The sequence below is a fragment of the Macaca fascicularis genome, chromosome 7, assembly GCF_037993035.2.
Source record: "Macaca fascicularis isolate 582-1 chromosome 7, T2T-MFA8v1.1".
Lineage (NCBI taxonomy): Eukaryota > Metazoa > Chordata > Mammalia > Primates > Cercopithecidae > Macaca > Macaca fascicularis.
In genome coordinates this window covers 158,642,875-158,663,243 of record NC_088381.1, presented here as the reverse complement: position 1 = coordinate 158,663,243, position 20,369 = coordinate 158,642,875, and the positions used below count along the sequence as shown (strand labels likewise).

General features: G+C 44.8%; 1 protein-coding gene across 23 annotated transcripts in view; it reads left to right on the top strand.

Moving 5' to 3' along the window:
* TTC7B (tetratricopeptide repeat domain 7B) overlaps positions 1 to 20,369 on the top strand; it is a 274,722-nt gene that overhangs the window by 141,762 nt on the left and 112,591 nt on the right. For all 23 annotated transcript variants that reach the window (XR_012416059.1, XR_012416058.1, XR_012416057.1 and 20 more), the window contains 4 exons: positions 13,039 to 13,122; positions 14,131 to 14,235; positions 16,589 to 16,706; positions 18,793 to 18,850. Coding sequence is in view for 20 of the 23 variants with exons in the window: in XM_073998071.1 (XP_073854172.1) it covers positions 13,039 to 13,122; positions 14,131 to 14,235; positions 16,589 to 16,706; positions 18,793 to 18,850 (365 nt within the window). In the remaining 3 variants the exon portion in view is untranslated. The remainder of the gene's footprint in view (positions 1 to 13,038; positions 13,123 to 14,130; positions 14,236 to 16,588; positions 16,707 to 18,792; positions 18,851 to 20,369) is intronic.

The window sequence follows — 20,369 nt, the reverse complement described above, 5'->3', positions numbered from 1 at the left end:
CAGAAACCCAGCCTTGAGCTAGGTGCCAAGGTTTCTAGAAGGCATCAGTGGGCATGACACAAATGGAGCCGTAGACTTCTGAGAAATCAAGGCAGGGTATTTGGTTAGTGCTGGGTGGTCCCTAACAACTTGCTGAATGCACCAGTGCTTCAAAACCAGTGTGCACCCTCATCCTGCCCCCTTTTCTTTGGTTTTAGAGGTCCCTAGGTGTGCAAGGAGTGTATCTTCCCCAGGCAGGCCCAAAGGTTAAAGGTCGTTGAGTGGGAAATGGGCAGCAGAGGAAGGGATGGGCCCAGCTTGGGGCAGAGCACCTGGACAGTTACCAGCTCTGGTCCAGCTTTGTGAGTCAGCTCAATAGGGACCATCTACACCATTTTTACATGACACCCTGCCCCAAAGAATATCAGCCTCTGACATGGCCCCTGGGATCTCCATTCTCACCATCACGAAAACGTTCTTTCAAATTAAGCATTGCTTTCTTAACGTGGTCCTCAATGAAAATGCCAACACGCTTGGGAGGAATGGAAGGAGTTTAAACTCTTAGGGTAGCATAGTTCAGAGAAACAAGGTATCTAGGTACATACCTCATGGTTTTGTTTTAGTTCTTTGTTTAAATTTTTTTTTAATATGCCATATTAACCTTTTTAAAGTGTAAAATTCAGTTGCATTTAATTACATTCACAATGTTGTGCAACCATCATCACTATTTATTTGCACATTTTTCCATCATCCCAAACAGAAATTCTGTACCCATCAAGCAATAACTTTTCATTCTCTCCTTTCCGATACCCTAGTAACCTCTAATTTAATTTTTGTCTTTATGAATTTGCTTATTTTGGGTATCTCATATAAAAGAAATCAGGCAATACTTGCCCTTTTATGTCTGATTTGCTTCACTTAGCCTAATGTTTTCAAGATTCAGCCATGTTATAACAATATATCTGATAGCATTGATCAGAACTTCGTTCCTTTTCATGGCTGAATAATATTCCATTGCATGTATGTGTTACATTTTGTTTATCCCTTCATCTGTCAGTGGACGCCTGGATTGTGTCCACCTTTTGGCTATTGTGAATAATGCTGCAGTGAATACTCTACTTGAACTTTCCTTCCTTCTGCTGTCCCCAGCCAACATCAACACTTGCACGTTAGGGCACAGCATGTTTTCTGAGTTCCTTTTTTCAGTTCTTTTGGGTTTACACCTAGGAGTGGAATTGCTTGGTCATATGATAATTCTATGTTTAACTTTTTGAGGAACTGCCAGACTGTTTTTCACAGTGACTGTACCATTTTACATTCCTACCAGCAATACACAGGGTTCTAATTTCTCCACTTCTTCACTAGCACTTGTTATTTGTAAATTATTATTAATGTAGACATTCTGGTAGGTGTGATGTGATATCACATTGTGGGATTGATTTTCTTTTCCCTAATAACTAATAATGTTTAGCATCTTTTTATGGGCTTATTGGCCATTTGTATATCTTCTTTGGTAAAACTACTATTCAAGTCTTTTGCCTATTTTAAAGTCTACATAATAAACTCTGGTCAGCTATATTTGTAGAGATACCACACCTGCTTTTTTTTTTTTGTAGAGATTGTAGAAACCAGCTTAGACTGGTTTCAAACTCTTGGCCTCAAGTGATCCTCCTGTCTTGGCCTCCTAAAGTGCTAAGATTACAGGCATGAGATACCATGCCCAGCTTCACTTTCTTGAAATGTCTTTTGATGTGCAAAAGTTTTACATCTTGATTAAGTCCGGTGTATCTATTTTTTAATTTTGTTGCTTATGCTCTTGGTGTCATAACTAAGAATCCATTGCCAAATCCAAACTCATGAAGGTTTACTCCTTTGTTTTCCTCTAAGGATTTTACAGGTTTGCTCTTATATTTGAACTGTTTGTCCATTTATAGTTTTTTTTTTGTATATGGTATGAGGTAGGAGTCCAACTCCATTCTTTTGCATGCGGAAATCCAGTTGTCCTAGCACCATTTGTTGAAAAAACTATTCTTTGCCCTGTTCAATGGACTTGGCACCCTTATCAAATATCAATTGGCCATAAATGTGTGAATTTTTTCCTGGAATCTTAATTCTGTCTTTGGTCTGTCTATGTATTTTTATGTAGTACCATACTGTTTTGATTTCTGTAGCTTTGTAGTAAGCTTTGAAATGAGGAAGTATGGAGTCCTTTAACTTTGTTCTTTTTCCAGTTTGTTTTGGCTATTCCAGATCCCTTACAATTCCATATGAATTTGAGGATTGGCTTTTCCATTACTGCAAAAAAAAAAAAAAAAAAAAAAGTTGAAATTTTGATGGGGATGCATTGAATTTATAGGTCACTTTGGATGACATTACCATCTCAACAATGCCTCATAGTTTAACATCAGACCTGTGTTATAATCTCAGTTCTGCTACTTTACATGCTGAATATAAACTTGAACAGATTCCATTACCTCTCTGAACCTGTCCCCTTATATGGAAAACATAGATAATAATAAGATCTACCTTGGAATGTTATTATGAGGATTAAGGAGATAAATGTATGTTACTGTAAAAAGTGCATGTTACTATTATTATTGGTGGTATTAATAATCTGCTTTCTAATTTAAAAATCTCCCTTGTATGAAATAATAACTCTGGCAGATGATCCTTGACCCTTATATAGGGAAGTACCCACTGTATAGTAAAAAAATTCAGCCCTGGAATCAGGGAGATCTGTGTTCAAATTCTGGCTCTGCCCTTTCCTAGCTCTGAGACTTTGAGAAAGATACTGGCCCCTCTGAGCTCCTATATCACAGACTGTTAGGGAGCTCAGTAAGATAATGACTATAATGTAGCCAGCACAGCAATTGATGGGTAATATATATCATTCGATTCCTCTGTGGTTATTAGAAAGGATTGATCTAAAATGAGTCTCCTTGTAATTTCTATCTATTCGGTCTTTTTGGAGCAATAGGGCAAGTCCAGCCCCACCTCACTGACAGTCTACCAATTTTTTTTTTTTTTTTTGTTGGTCTTATTATCTATTTTGAGCAGGTAATGTATGCACAAGGGAAGTGTTACAACAGAGCCAAGGGGAACATGAAGAGGAAGTTACTTGTGTATACTCCTAAAGACTGACTATAAATCCATAGGCCACTATGCATATGTGCGTGTCCCCATTCAATGCAAAAGTAGCATGCCACAGGACATAAAATCTATGTTTTATCCAGCCGGTGATCTATCCTGAAGATTGTACCAGATCCATGTGTCTAGATCTGCCCCTTTCTTCATAGGGTGGGAGAATGTTCCATAGTAAAGATGCCCTGGTAATGGATGACTCCTTCTCCCTTTAGAGTCCACCAAATTTTGAAGACAATTGTCATATTGTCTTTTTTCCTTCAACCTAAAGTGCCCCCGGTTGGTTCCTTTAGAACAAGGGTCAGCAAATTAAAGGGCCAGATACTAAATATTTTAGGCTTCAAAGGCTAAGAGACAAAATCAAGAATAACATGTAGGTATAACAAGAGAGAAAACAAATTTCCACAAAATTTTAAGCAATGAAACTCAAAATATAATGAGTACAATGTTTGTAACATAGATTCATGAATGAGAAGAATGGGGTTGTTTGTGAGGGTAGGGGATAACATCTTGCTTAATTTGGGTTTAAAGTTAATAACCCCTCTCATCAAATTGATGGTGAACGTTCAGCTATAAGTACAATTCTTAACTTTTGGACTCTAGAAACAAGCAGTAGGTCACATTGGGCCCTCAGGCCATAGCTCAGTGACCCTGCTTCAGTCCTTTCTGCTATGTCATTGTCTCCAGTCTTGGTAATTCCAGTACTCCTCCCTCCCTCCAGTACTCCTCCCTCCTTAAAGGACCTCCAAAAGAATGGATCCCAATTCTCTGTCCAGCCTTCATCCGAGCATTTACTGTGCTGCTATTTTGTACATGGTGTGTCCCAGGCTGCCACACTTTCAACTCCTTACTTCCTCCCTTAGTCCTGGCATGGGCTAAGCGGCAGCCATGGTTGAAGGGTTAAAACCTGGTGCCCCAAGCCGGGGAAGAGAGACTGAAAAGACCAAAGGTGAGAGGCAATTGAGGAGACAGGAGGAATGGAATGCCCGTTTTGTGAATTCAGTACATTTTGCAAGGAACAGCTACACTGGCAAAGCAGCAGATGGAGTATAGTTTGAGCAGGACCGTGGAGACCCCTTACTCAATGTGCAAGCTTGGTCCACTTGATTTGTCGAGTTGAGAGGAGAGCATGCCAGAAAACTGCGTCCAGCATTCAAATTCTATAATAAAGTCTGTGACCTTTGAAAACAACCCACTCTACTCCTCTCACTGTGGCCAGAGGCAATGATATCCTTTAAGTGTTTGCCAAAGCAATAAAACTCTGAGACTTCCCTGCTTGGAGCAGTATTGCTGTTTTAAAGCAAAAAGAGAAATGGGAAGGGGTGGGGCATGGATGCATTTGCTTTATTTCCAATATAAGGAGAGAAAACTTGAGCAAGTTTTGATGTCTGTTTTCTCCAAACTTGGGGCGAGGAGGGGGACTTTCATTTGTAGCTGAGAGTCCCATAAGTATGCCTTTGAGAAGCTTTTCCTGGACCCACGCTCCTGTAGATAGACCTCTCAAACTCCATTTTAATTTGTACTTTCATTTTTAGTTTAGGAGTGCCGGCGCGGTGGCTCACACCTGTAATCCGAGCACTTTGGGAGGCCAAGGCAGGCATATCACCTGAGGTCAGGAGGTTGAGACCAGCCCAGTCAACATAGTGAAACCATGTCTCCACTAAAAATGCAAAATTAGCCAGGTATGGTGGTGCACGCCTGCAATCCCAGCTACTTGGGAGGCTGAGGCAGGAGAATCACTTGAACCCAGGAAGTAGAGGTTGCAGTGAGCCGAGATCACGCCATTGCACTCTAGCCTAGGCAACAAGAGCAAAACTCTGTCTAACAACAATAAAAAGTTTAGGAGTCGAGGATCATGAGACCTTGGCTCTTACTCTAGGTGTGCCACTGAGTGCAGCCCTGGGGACGTCCTGTCTCCTCTCTGGGTCTCAGTTTCCATATCCATAAAGTAAGAATGGGATCAGATAATCTCAAAGGCCTCAAATTGCTCTGTGTCTGTCAGTCTGTGGATCTAAGACGATGGCCCAAAATGTTTGAATAGCTTGCAGTTTTTTATTGCTAAAAGTTAAGGAAGTGAAATATTTTGTATATATCATGTTTAAAAACAATCAGTTGCACAACCGCAAGGAATTTGATTAACTGACTCATGAAGTATACACAATGTGGAAGAGAAAGTCTCCCTGATGAACTGAAGGATCTATGCCATAAGAACTTTTAGGATATGGCTAACCTGTCTATGAGGTAAATAATGATGGCAGTTCACTCTGCTATTTGTTGTCTTTTAATAGTGATGAATTTTGGACGTACACTTCAGGCTAAATTTGAGGCGTGTCTGATTATTTTATTTCTGCCCACTCCCCAATGGGATTTGGATGCAGAATCTTACCCTTGAATTCCAAAAATAGACTTTGGCTTTGCTGCGCTTGTGGTACTGTACAGCTGTCGCTGCCGCACACCCTGTTTGTGTAATTGGGCTTTATGTACTAGGGAGGTAATTGCTAAATCCCTTTCTGATGCCAGAAAAGCTTCTCATTCCTGGAGCCCCTCAAAGATGGCTGATTTATGAAAAGCCAGAAAAAGGGACTGGAAAGGCATAAGCTCTTGTTACCAAAAGGAACCATTTTTGCAAGTGACATTTTGACTCGCACTTAAATGATTAGGATGCCATTTAGAGTCTAATTATTGTTCTAGCAAATATTCGTGGTATTAAATGAATGTTATCTGGGATTAGAGAGGTGGCAGTCATGTGATTACAGCGAATGGGTCTATCTTTCCTGGTAGAAATAATACCACTGCCAAATCCATCTTCTTTTCTTGTGAGGGAGGTGATTTGGAGATGTCACCTGCTGTTTTGCATGGGTGACTCAGGGATCTGCAGCTCTGGACCGGCCCCACTTCCCTTCCTAGGCCCACCCTGCCATCCCTCCACTGGACTCCAGAAGTGGAAAAGGGGCCAGAATCTAGCTCGCGCCACTCAAAGACTCCTGTTCACACTGCCTTTGCTGTCCACTGGTGTGCCCACCCTCATTCCCAGGGGTTCTCATTATCCCCTTCATCCGCCCTTCAGAACCCTGAAGATCTGCTCTTGCTTTGTTTCATAAAAGCCAGCCCATCGATAGCCTTCAATGCGGGCCAGACACTCTTTTGAGCATTTCACATGTATTTCTGCATTTAACCCCCATTACAACCCCATGGCTGGGAGGGAGGAGCATGAATTGAGATAGGCAACCTGGCCCCAGAGCCAGTGCCTTCACCATGTGACTGCTCTTTTTGTCCTCACGCCCTGTGTGCTGGTCTTGGGTGATTAAAGCACTCTTTTATATGTCCCCCATGCACAGAACACCTGCCATCTTCTGAAAAGTCCATTTTCATCAATGCATCTTTTTCACTGGAACCATCATTAAAATGTGAATGCAGCTGGGTATGGTGGCTCAAGCCTGTAATCCCAGCACTTTGGGAGGCTGAGGGAGGCAGATCACCTGAGGTCAGGAGTTCAAGACCAGGCTGGCCAACATGGTGAAACCCCGTCTCTACTAAAAATACAAAAAATTAGCCAGGCGTGGTGGCAGGCACTTGTAATCTCAGCTACTCGGGAGGCTGAGGCAGGAGAATCGCTTGAACCCAGGAGGCAGAGGTTGCACTGAGCTGAGATTGTGCCACTACACTCCAGTCTGGGTGACAGAGCAAGACCCTGTCTCAAAATAAATAAATAAGCAAATAAATAAATATTTAAAAAATAAAAAATGTGAATGCTTTTATTTTATGTTCTCCATCTCCCCACAACATTAAAACTGCAATTTTTTACTCTGTCACATACACATATGATAGGGTTCTTAAAAAGGGATAGGCAAACAGAACTGGGATGAGCAAACAGCCTAAGGGGCAAGGGTTGTGGATAGCGTATGCTCCCAGTGACAACCCACATTTCTTTTTTCCATGGGTGTATTTTTTTGGCAGGGAGTCTCCTTTTGTAGTTGAAGTATGGTTGACCTGAACTGCTTAGGGGTTTATGTAATCTTCATGTTTACGGAAACATAGGGGAGGACATGTTATATATCCAGGCAGCATGCTTGGCATCAGCATTTCAGGAGCATCTGAAGCTGTCTGGGCAGTTTTCCAAAGCTGGCGTGCCGTCACTGTATCTCATAAGATGCCAAGAGCCCACTGGCAGGCAGCACCATCGGCTGTGATGCCAGAGCTCACACCCTTCTGAATTGGGGTGGAGGGCTAATTTGTAATTGACCCAGATTTCCTAACTCTCTTTAGGACACCCTCTTGGCTTGTTATGGGAGGTGGGTTGTTATCATTATGAGAAAGAGGTCCAAACTAGGAGGGAACTGAGAGAGATGCTACCTGTAGAGGAAACACAGGACTCGTGTAATCTTTGTTAGTTGAGAACTTTGCGATGGGCTGGAGATGTGGCACCACTGGCTGTCGTGGTGCTGGTGGATATCATGGGATCAATAAAGTTGATTGACACTTCTACTAGCTGGAAACTCCGTCCTTAGTAGCCTCAAGCAAGGGTCCCCATTAGCAGCAAAAAAAAAAACTATTGCTGAGTCTCTGAAATAGTTCAAGGGCCGGGCGCGGTGGCTTAAGCCTGTAATCCCAGCACTTTGGGAGGCCGAGACGGGCGGATCACGAGGTCAGGAGTTCGAGACCATCCTGGCTAACACGGTGAAACCCCGTCTCTACTAAAAAATACAAAAAACTAGCCGGGCGAGGTGGCGGGCGCCTGTAGTCCCGGCTACTCGGGAGGCTGAGGCAGGAGAATGGCGTAAAAACCCGGGAGGCAGAGCTTGCAGTGAGCTGAGATCCGGCCACTGCACTCCAGCCTGGGCGACACAGCGAGACTCCGTCTCAGGAAAAAAAAAAAAAAAAAAGAAATAGTTCAAGAAGTATGTGGCCTTTTTAGGGGCCTTTTATTTAGCTGTCCTTTGCTTTCTGCAGCATGAGTGGGCCTGATACGTGAAGTGTGAGTGGCACGATGTAATTAAAGTTTCAGAGGCAGTAGTGTTGTGGTGAAGAGCTCAGTCTCTGGAACCAGACCACTTCCCTCCCATCTGGCTCCACCACCGACTCAGAGGCCCGTGTACTCCCTTAACACCTCTGCACCTCAGTTTCTTCACCTGCAAATGGATGATGATAAAGAGACCTGCCTTGTACTTTGCAGGGTCCTTAGGATCACCCAATGAGGCAATGCTTGTAAAGTAATTAAAATAGTGCCTGGCTACAGGGTGTTACCACACTTGTTAAAGAAATGAAGAATAAGCACACATTCTGGTCCAGTTCTCTAAAGTTGTGCCCTATTCTCCAGGGTCTCAGATTGAATCCTTTTCTAAAATGAGGAAACATTTCGTAAAGTTTTGTAAACATTTTGTAAAGATATTTATTTCTGATGTAATGCATTGTAAATCTGAGTTTTCGTACATTGAATCTGGATAAAGTGATAGGTATGATACAATTTGTTGTATTTCCATTCCTAATATAAGAATGTTAAAATTTTTTAAAAGGAATAATAGCTAACCTTTGTTTAGCACTCGCTAGCCTGTTTGTGAGGTGCTATTTCCTGTGGCGTTGTATGTAGTAACTAAGTCTTAGTAACTCTCTACATTAATCACTGTCATATTTCCCATTTTACAGTGAGGAATCTAGGCACACAGTGGTTAATTGCTTGCCCGAATTCACACACCCAATTTGTTGTGCACCTTGATTCTGTATTCCTAGCTGCCATTCAGGTTGTGTACTCCCTATTCTGAAGGGTTCTCAGGCAGCTAGCTGTACAACTTGTTGGGGGCTGGAAGGTAGGGATTGTTACAGGAGGAGCCTGAAGCATTTGATTGGGCGTACTGTCAGGGCCTTGGCTGTAGGTGACGGAACCGGACTTGTTAAGCAGAAAAGGAACTTATCCATCTGCACTGCTAAGCTCACCAGTTCCACCAGAGGCTGAAGAGGAGACTGGAACAGATTCAGGGAGACAAAAGCCCTGCCCCAATTTGGGAGGCCCCAGCTCACTCAGGGCGCTTAGAACACTTGGAACACTTGGAACGAGTTCCAGAGGGCCCTTCCCTGCCTCCCTACCTGCAGATTCAGAGGCTGGCAGGAGCATGTGATTGGCTGTCTGCATGCCACGCGTGTGCCACATTTCTATTGCTTGTCTTTTTGGGAGTGCCTGCTTTTCCCCGCCCCCAAAATCAGAAGAGATTTGAAGTAACAGGCAGCCAGAATGACAAGTGCCCTCTCCTTTGGGGGCTTCAACTAGATGCTTCCCACGTGATCTGCCAGCCACAGGATCCCGTGATTCTACTCCTGATGAGGACTGGGGCTGTTTTTCTTTCCTGTAGCACCTGGAACGCAGCTCTGTACCAATTAGACCTCCGGTGAATGTGCTTCACAGAGTTTAATGAGACTGTTAGCCTTTGGCATGCAAGAAGAGAAGGGTACACACTTATTTATAGCATCTAGCTTTTTGATTCAGAACACACTGTTTCAGCTGCCGAGCTCCTTTTGTTGATCAGAACAGTTGATATTTATCATTCCTCTTAGCAAAAGGAGGACAAAAAACCATTTAAACATTTAAATGTTTAAGTACTTAGTGTTTAAGTACTTACTAAGTATATTTAAGTACTTAGTGGTGATATTGCAACGTATTGGTTGAGTAGGGCTGTTAGAACGATCCTTATTTTTTATTATCTACCATCTCTCCACATACTGGCTCCTGGTGCCTCATTTCAGCCACTGTGATCATTCTCATCTCCTCCTCCTCTATCATCCCTCATTCCCATCCCCAAGTCAGTTTCTAGGCACTGCTGGCTTTTCACTGCTTAGCATCCTCCATCACACTTGCCCTCCCCCACTTAGTCCCAGCCCGTTCCTCCTAGACCTGGGTTAGGTCTCTCCTGCTACCCTGTCTTGCCTACTTGATCTCAGCATGCTGCTTTCATTTCTCCCTTCCCGCGGTGCGCCTTAAAGGCACAGTGACACCTTCCTCAGTACAGCAAAGCAGCTAAGAGGGCCCTGGGTTCAGGTTCAGATTCCAGGTCTGCCGCTTGGTGTCCGCACTAGTGAGGAGTGTATTCAGATGTCATTAACAAAACCAGCATGCAGTGGCTTAGCCAAAGCGGAGTTTATTTGGTTCAGCCTACAAGAAGCCTGTGAGAGGCTGGTGCAGTAGCTGCAGCACCTCATGGCATCAGGGCCACACACTTACTTTCTGCTCAGTGTTCCTGGCCACCCTACTTCCGGCTTTGAAGGGGCAGGGCTGAGGGCAAAGTGGGTGCTGGCAGAGAATGCCTTGCTTTTAAAGGACTCTCCTGGAGGCCTCACCCAGCCCCTCCTGCCAATGTCTCATGGCGTAGGATGAGGCCCGCAGCCAGCCCTGAGCTGAACGCATTGCCCATGTTCACCTTGCTGAAGGTCTTCGGATGCCCACCTTGTGCCATCGCCAAGCACTAGGTGCTTATTAATGCTTAGTACTTTACTTTTAAATAGAATATGTTTTTGTCAGAACAGCTTTTCACAGTAAACCAACTAGCATATTTACTGTGTGACCTCTGTATATGCCATTTAAAATTCTAGAATTCTTTTCTCTCCTCTCCCACCACCTCACTTTACCTTTACCCATTTATCGCCTTCACTGCAGCTCCTTGTCTCCAGGTCCCCAGCTCCCTGCCCTCCCACCTTGACTGTCCATGAATGCTGAGCATCCCATCATTTTCCTCTGCTCCTGCACTGGCCACCTAGCAGCACGAAAGAAGGTGGCAACACAGTGGTGCAGGCCCCACTGAGTGCTCGCACCAGTCTCTGAGCTGACCCTGCTGTGAGCCTTCTGTCCCCTTTGGTGGAAGGGGCTTTTGTTGTTGTTTAAACCTTTTTCTACTTTTTGCGTTGTTTTTCTTTTTCTGCCTTTCTTTTCTTTTCTTCTTTTTGACAGGGTCGTCTTGCTCTGTTGCCCAGGCTGGAGTGCAGTGGTGCAATCACAGCTCGCTGCAGCCTCGGCCTCCTGGGCTCAAGCTATTCTGCCTCCTCAGCCTCTTGAGTAACTGGGACTACAGGTGTGCACTACCACACCCAGCTAATTTTTTTTACCTTTTTTGTGGAGACGGGGTCTCGCTATGTTGCCTCAGCTGGTCTCGAACTCCTGGCCTCCAGTGATCCTCTTGCCTCAGCCTCCCTAAGTGCTGGGATTACAGGTGTGAGCCACTGCGCCCAGCCACCTCTGTTCTTTTTAAAACCTCCTGCCACTATTCTTTTCTTTTCCTTCTAGCACCCAGCTCATTCCATCTTTACAGAGAAAACTGGCTGGGCCCAACAGGGCCTGCCATTCTCTCCTCCTTGTCTGGAGGACCTTGCCTCCCTAAGAGAAGGCCTCTCAGCAGGAATACATTTGTTCCAGGGACCTGGCTCCCTCTAGTCTTCTGGGACCTAATTTATCTCCCCAGGGTCTTCACTCTGCATGCTCGTTCTGCTCATGGTAGCGAGAGGCTTGAGTTGCCTCTATGAAAAATTAAGCACATAGATGAAGAGCCCTTCTTCACCCCACACATCCCTCCTTCATGCCTCATCTCCATCTTTTCTTTGCTTATTGGTCCCCATGGCCTATGTTCTCCTCCCATGTCCCCCAAAGCCACATTGCAGAGCTTGTCACCCAGTCGATTCGGGTGGTTTCTTGGCCTCTGTTGCCGCTGGCCCCATTGGCCCCTTCCTGGGGCCTTCTCTGTGTCGTGACACTGCTGTCCCAGCTCCCTTCTTTGCCCTCCTTTCCAGATCCTTTTGCTCTCCCTTTCCGCAGTCTGGCCCTGCTGCCTTCTCTCTGAATACTCTTCTGGACTGATCTGATCTCTTCCAGTAACTTCAGCTCTTTTCTCAAATGTTTGTCTTCTGTTAGATCTTTCTCTTGAGGTCCCAGAATGTCTCTGGTAAATTACCTCATGATGCCTCGAACTCAGCATTTCACATGCCAAACTCGTTCATGACAACTTCCTTCCCCATTCTCCCTTTCTCCTAAAACAAAACAAAACAAAACAAAACAAAAAAACCCACAAAAACCTCCCCTTCTCTCCCCCTCTCTCAAACACACACACTCACTCACTCACTCACACTCGTGCATACACAAGGGCCTTCTGTGGCATGGATTTTCCCCCAGGTATGCAGGCCAGAAACTTTGGGCACCTCCTATGCCTCCCCAGTCCCCACATGCTTCCACGGGTGACCCGTCCTTGCTGATCTGACCTTGGACACATTTCTTGATTCTGAAGCCCCCGGACCATTCTGTCCACTTTGTTCCTGGCCTGCCTCCATCAAGGTCTTCCTCCTCACCCCACTCACCCCAGTCCCCCACGATCTTCCTAAAGCTCTAATGTCATCATGTCACCCTGTGCAGGGACCAGAGGCTCCTCGCTGACCGAGAGGGAAGTCCATTTGTAGATTACTCACCACGGCAGGCAATGCACCAGTACTGAGAAGATAAAGAAGTTGTGGTTTCTGTCTTTGATGGTTTCTCACAGTGGGGCTGGGCTGGGGAAGGCCCAGCTCAGTTTCCGTTCTCCCTGATGCCATTCCTGATTCCTGGGATCACTTCACCACAGTCCTGTTTCTCGCCCTTGGGGCACTCCTGAGTTTGGCTTTGTATTTGTGTTGTTCATGTATTTGCCTCTTTTCCTGTGCCAGATACAAAGCTACTCAAGGGCAGGGACTGTCACAACTTTGGTCAATTGTGGGTTGTCCTGGCCACCGGCATGTGCATTATCCTGTGTGGGGACTCCGTAGGAGCCCTTTGGTGGAGGATTATGTTTTAAGCTTTCCAGGGAAGCAGATTTGATGGGACTTACCTTAGCGTGCATGGACACCAACTCACGCTTGTGCAGTTGCGGCGCCAGCGATTCTCAGATGTCTGCTTTGTTTTTCTTTCCCACCCAGTGCCTAGAGAGAGCCATGAAGTTTGCCTTTGAGGAGTTCCACCTGTGGTACCAGTTTGCCCTGTCCCTGATGGCTGCTGGAAAAGTGAGTCCCCTTTGTGATGGGCAGTTTTTTATGCCTATCCTATTAAGGCCAAAGAGGTTAATGTCAATGAATTGCACGGAATGATAGACTTTATGGAAGTCTTTTGAGCCACTCTGGGAAACTATCCTGGTCCACTCTCAGTGAACAATCAGATTTAATCGTCTGGGAAGCCAAGATGGATTTATCACTGAGAAGAAAAATTCTGAAATATTTGTCTCTTTCTAGTCATTGTGACTTCATCAGGTGTCATGGGCATGGCTTAAACTAGAGCTAATGTTTTACACTCAACCGAGAGTTAAGCTATTTCCTGGAGGGGAAACCTGTTGGTTATCTTGAAAAATGTGTTATATTAGTCAGTGCATGATACTGAATGAAAATGTGGGCTGAGGGAGTCCAACGGCAGGATGGAAGGTTGGTGCTGCTCTCCCAGCTGAGTGACCCAGGCAAGTTATGAGTAGCTCAGTTTCCTCGGTCGAATGGAGTAAGAACAGCACCCACTCCGTAGGTGTGTTATCAGGGGAATGACATGCTACGCCGTAGGTGTTTAGAGGTGCGTTCCTTGCTGTGTATACACTCAATAGAGGTGGTAGCTATTGTTTTTCTTGTTTGGGCAATTTAGCGAATGAAGCCTGAGATAGAAGATTATTTGAGCTAAGTGAATTCAGAAATTTAGTATTCTGTGCCTTCAACTGGATATTTATCTTTTATAGGAACAAACTTCCACCATCTTTACATTTTTCTTAATTTTCCAATAGCTACACAAGTATGGGATGAAATTCAGGTGGCACCAGGGAAGCATTCCTGCTGGCTTTTAACCCAGCATACTCCCCAGTCCCTCAGAAGCCACAGGCTCTGGTTTTCACATGCCCCAGGCCCCCGCTTGCTTGGGTTTAAAGTTGGAAAAGCCCACGAGGAGGCCACCCTGACCAAAACCCCCTCTGAGAAGGCTGTTGTATTCGGTTCTGTCAAACGCTTTGAGTTTCACAGAAATAATCTTCTCTTGCCAAGTCTGCCCGTGCCGTGAAGGTGCTGAAAGAGTGTATCCGCCTGAAGCCGGACGACGCCACCATCCCTCTCCTCGCTGCCAAGCTCTGCATGGGCTCCCTGCACTGGGTGAGTAGGGGCGCCCCCCTCCCCGCTCCTGCAGAGGACTCCAGGCCAGTCCTGCCCATTTTTTTCATGTTGAGGCACAGAGAGAAAGCAAGGGTGATTCATCAGCTACGCAAGGACAAGATACAAGACCGTGTAGAGCCACGGAGCCTGGGCCTGGGCCCCTGGCCTCCTCAGGCCTCATCCACCCCACCCAAGGACTGCGGAGGACTCTGGGGTACTCCAGGGGTTTTTTCCTATGGGATTGTGCTCCAGGAATAATGATAATAAGATAGAACCATAATTCATACTCCCATACATCTTGCTTTATTCAAGCAATGTGGGACTGAGAAGAGACACGTGGCCTGGTTTGTTTTTGCTTTCGTTTTTGCTTTTGAGACAGGGTCTTGCTCTGTCACCCAGGCTGGAGTACATGATGGCTCACTGCAGCCTCAACCTTTTGGGCTCGAGTCATCCTTTCACCTCAGCCTTCTGAGTACCTGGGACTACAGGTGTGCTCCACTGCACCCGGCTAATTTTTGTATTTTTTGTGGAGACAGGGTCTCACTCTGTTGCCTAGGCTGGGAGCCTGGGACTTTCTAAAGAGCAAGGAGTCACCCTACATTTCAGCTCATATGTTAAATTCAACTGTCTTCATTTCTCTTCTTTCACATACACATTTTTCTTCAAATATTCTTGTTCAAATTTGAATTTGGCAATAGCCTGATTTGTAACAATTCTAGTACCTCAAAAAATACATCATTTGAGTAGAAAATAGAAAACTCAGTCTAATTGCCGAGATGGTGGTATAGATAATTGCCACATACGATAGAGTTCTAATTTCTTTTCTTTAACTTCATGTCAACATTAGCAATAAAAACGATTTGCTCAAAAAAGACCAAAGCGTCTTACAAGCTCAGGTTTTTCACCCTTATGTCCTTGCTCTTTGTTTTTTTCCACATATTCTCACCCAGTAGGAGAAAAGTAAGCCTAGCGAAGAGTGTTCCAGTTTAGTTCATTTTGCTTGGGAAAATGTAGAAAAGATGTTTTGAAAGCACAGGCTCTCACCTGAAACGCACAGCTGTGAAGGCGTAGTGTGGTCATGTGGGTTTTGACAGTTTAGGGCTGTGAGCAGGCAAGGGGATGGCGCAGGCGCTCCAGGAGTGGGCAGGCGGAGGAGTGGACACAACTTTTGCATTTGGAACATGCCAGTTCCCAGCAGTGACTACTGCCCTCCTCCCAGCTCTGGCTTTATTTATTACTGTAACACATACATCTTGAAATGCCTTAAATAGACCTCTTTTTTTTTTTTGAGATGGAGTCTCGCTCTGTTGGCCGGGCTGGAGTGCAGTGGCGCAATCTCGGCTCACTCCATTCTCCTGCCTCAGCCTCCCGTGTAGCTGGGACTACAGGCGCCCGCCACCACACCCGGCTAATTTTTTGTGTTTTTAGTAGAGACAGGGTTTCACCGTGTTAGCCAGGATGGTCTTGATTTCCTGACCTCGTGATCCGCCCGCCTCGGCCTCCCAAAGTGTTGGGATTCCAGGCGTGAGCCCCCGCGCCCGGCCAGACCTCTTTTAAAAAAAAAAAAAAAAAAATATATATATATATATATATATATATATATATATGAGTAACAAATCTTTTCTGTATATTTTTTCTTGCATTTTTATTATTAAAATTTCTAAACACCACAAAACTCAAGAGTATATGAACTCCAGTGTCTTATCACCCAACTCAATATCATCAACGTTTGCCATACTTTGAAGGAACAAATCTTACTATTTTTGCCTCTAATGAATTGTGCACCAGGTCTTCTTGTGGGTGTAGTTTACAGGTGCACATTTTCTCATTGGAATCTGCTGGCACAAGGTACATGTGTTGAGGTTTGTAAAATAAGTGGATGGAGTTTTGAAATTTATAACAGTTCATGGCAAAGAGAATCCAAGCCTAAATGGATTCTTTATATCCTGGGGGGAAAAAAGAAAGGCTCAAACATAAAACATTCCAAGAACTTTATTCTTTACAAATATATTCAGTTCAGCTTCTGAATACCTAGCACAACTTCATTATAGAACCAATCAGTAAAAAATAAAGATAAAAAAGATAGACCCCCACCAAATATGAAAGCAACTTTGGAAAAGAAGGCAAAGAAGCAGTAAGGAAAACTTTAAAGAGAAAAAGCAAGATAGGACTCCTGCGAACTGTTAAGAGAGGCTCAAGAAAGAAAACAGAACCACCAGAGTGGGATTGGGAGATTTGGGAGTCATTTTCAAAGTGACTCATCAGAAATCCAATTTTGGCAGCAGATGCTTATGGGAACTCATGTTAGAAATTCTGCAGGTTGTTGTTGTTTTTAACTTGTCTCATTTTTCAGTTGGAAGAGGCTGAAAAGTTTGCCAAAACTGTCGTTGATGTGGGAGAGAAAACGTCAGAGTTCAAGGCCAAAGGCTACTTAGCTCTGGGGCTCACGTACAGTCTGCAGGCCACTGACGGTGAGAGACGTCCCACCCCCAGGGCTGCTGAGCTGCAGGGCTGGACTGCCTAAGTCTACACTGCAGGATTCCCACAGTCCCCTTCTGTCTCAGGAGGGTGCAGAAGCTGGGGCATTCTGCTGTGCCGTTCGGTGGGGCCCCTGGTGCTGCTGTCTTCTTTGCTTGGTCTCATGGGAGAATGGGAGGGCAGGGAGGGAGGCCCTGTGCCAGGGCTCCCAGGCCTCATATTCAGGTACATTATGCTGGTGGTGCACTGGGCACCTCGCTGGGCTTTGCAGGATGATTCCGCCACCCAGCCTTGCACCTGCCCCTGTCCTACCACTTGGTCTGGGCTGTCCTGTGTGAAGGGATGCTGGATCTTAGGCACAGGAATGTGGAAGAGTCGGCCAGACACTTCTAGGAAGCTTTCCTTGACTGGTCAGGAAATGCCCCTTCTCCATTTGCGCATTTGAATTTGTAGATACGTACATGTGCAGTGCAGCAGCTCACAAGACCCCTAGGGGTCTTGGAAACAGTGATTTTGGATGTGCTTAGAGTTCTGATGGATGGGATTCTAGCTAAGAAAAAATCTTGTATACTTAAGTTTTCAGTGATATCTGCAGAACGTTTAACAAACTTTTCCTGAACTATTACTGTTCTTTTATCATGTTGTTGTTAAATGTAACACAAATGCAAAACAAAAATCTCAGAAACAAATGGATAATTTAATGAATTTGAATTAGTATAAGGCAAAATATCTTGTAGCCGTTAGCCTGCTCGGAAGCTAGAACCTTGCCAGCCACCTGGGGAGCCCTCCATGTGCACCTCCCAATCACAAACCCCCTTCTCTCCCTTGAGAGGAAATACTATCCTGACTTTTATAATACTTCCTTTTTTTCTTTATGGTTTTGTTGTAATTTATTTTACAAAGTACTCCAAATTCTTTTCTCTGCTTTAAAATATCAAAGGTCCTGGGGAAGTTTTGCATATTAATTGCTTTTCAATATGGATTGCTTGCTAATTTTCCATATACACATGATACATTGGCAATACCCAGCACATAGCTTTTGATATAGTAGACTTTGAGTGAAGGGCAAATTTAATGCCACATATTAACCTATGTAAATTCTTAGTTCAGACTCTACCCCTCATTACTCCTGCAACTTTGAGAGAGTTGCTTGACCCTGTGGGGCTTCCTCTTCCATTCATGGGTCAGTTGGGGCCTTTTGAGGTTCTCTCTAGCTGGGTCACTGCTGTTCTAAGTTACGTTAGCCATGGTCTCCAGCCACATTGACCCCCTGGCAGCCTTTCACTGCTCTCAGTCTCATGCCAGGCTGGGAGGTGCCATGTTGGAGGCTTTAGGTAACCGCCTCTTGCAGTTCCAACCATAAACAGTTTCCTCCAGGACTTTTTCTCTTGCCGTAGTAAAAAGCACCTTTTTCATTCCTAGCCAGGCTTAAGGGGCCGTTTCTCACGTGCTCTGCACAGGAGAAGTGTTGACTCACAGCCAGGTGGCCTCACACTTTTGAGCTAATTTTCCATGATCAGTGTTGGGTTTGCCTACTTCATCCCTTGTGTTCACTTGAAGGTGTTAAAGTCCTGGCCATTGCCCAGTGTGAACCAAGCTGGCCTTTCAAGGCAGCAAGCTAGTGTCGGTGGCCCAGCACTGCAGCTTGTCAGTGGCAGAAGGGACTCTGAAGGCTGTCAAAATCAACACTGCTGGTGCTTGCATCCCTCCCACCCCACCCTCATGGAGCTTGTCGTTCCCCTGAGTTACATGCCTGCACTTGAGAGGGCAGTCATGCTCCTTCTGGAGTTCCCAACTGGTCTTTTGCAAATGGCCCCCATATGCCTGGGAGTACCAAGAGTGACCACCCAACTCACACTGCCCCCTTGGCATTGTTCCACAGTCACACCCAATGCGTGCAAGCACTCGGGGGTAGCTCTGTTTGCTATCTTCTCCAGGGCCTGGTGCAGGACTGGGCACACAGGCACTCAGACATTGTTGCTTTTCATCCAGTTGAATGCACAGGTTTTGTGATGGGTTTTGTATTTGTCAAAACTCCCTGATCTCCCATGCCACTGACTAACTGAACCCTTTTCTTAGCTTCTTTGCGAGGGATGCAGGAGGTCCTACAGAGAAAGGCGCTTCTTGCATTTCAGAGGTGAGTGGGAGTTCATCTTTTCACTCGGCTGTACATAATGACACCAAAGTATGATGAGTATAAAAAGGAGAGATATTTATAAAGATTATGTAAACAGTGTTTTACCCCTGAGAGTCTTTCGTCCTGAGCACTGAACACACAGCGTGCAAACCCTGCTACGTCACTTGTTGCTGTATCAATCTGCACTCTTAATCTGTTTATCCATTTGGGCACATTTTATTCATTCCTAATGAAGTGACTTCAGCTCGAAAAAGACAGATACTTTGTATGCCGAGGGAGATGAGTCCTTTATTAAAGACATTTGTCATCATCTAGAGAAGAGATTATTCTTTTCTAGCTTTTTTTTTTTTTTTTTTTTTAAACATGTCAAGCTGCAGGTTTTTGTATTAAGGAATGAGAAGGCCGATTTCAGGAAGTCTCTGAAATACTGCGTGAAGACAGTGAGCCCCAAACTCCCCGCCCCCACCTTGTTCCATAACACTTTGAGCTTCTCTCTGTCATTGTGCCTCTCAGGAAATTAGGAGAAGGCCTTGCAATTATAAAATGCTCGAGCGTCACAGTGTGCCTTCATATCCCTTATTTAATTTGTTGCTCACCACACACAAGTAAGAAAGACAGACAGGCAATATGTCCCTTGCAGGTCAGGGACTGAGGCACAGGAGTTACAGGAGCTGCCGGTCCCGCAGCTGTTGAAGTCAGTATGTGGTCAGGGTCTCCTGACTCTAACCCAGTTTCTCCTGCCCCACCATACTACATTGCCCTCATTTTATTCTCATTACAGGTATAATCACAAAAATGAAATTATCTGGAAGTATAGCCCTATGATGTGAAATCTAGAATTGGTATTGATGCTGTCACTTTAAATATATCTGAGTTACACTGATTTCTTGGAATTGTATTAGAAACTTAGATACTTACATGGACATTTCATGAGGCCTTCCTAATACCTGACAAGCTTTGTTAGACTCTTTCCTTAGAACTGGGGCTGCCTACCAATTTATCATGGTGTCCATGTGCCTTTTTTCATGAAATCATGATCGCTGGTTTCAGTGAGTCTGAAACTCTTCCGTCTCATTTCTGTTTCCTAGCAGCCTTGCCGGTAGCTACTTCAGGTTGCCAGCCCCAGTCTGGGTAATGATAAAAAGTACCAACTGACATCTGCAAACAGATCTCCTGTCTCTGTGCTAAGCTTTTGTTGATGTTCTTCAGCACGGAGTGTGGAAAGCATTTCCATTTCAAATGATTTGGAGATTTAAATTCTCCAGTCCTAGTTTGTAGAACCCACACATGGATGCTTAAGAAAGTGGTCATTACATCTGTTTCACTTTTCTTAAATCAGCACATCTTACTGGCTCTCTAAAAACAGCCACAGTGGTGGTCTGCCTTGAGCTGCCAGTATAACTTCATGTTATGTAACAGCTGCTCCATTGGCCTGAATTCTTTTTTGTTCGTCTTTTGCTTAAGTTTAAATTCAAAGAGATTTTTAAAATATTAGTTCATATGGGAATAAAGAGTAATA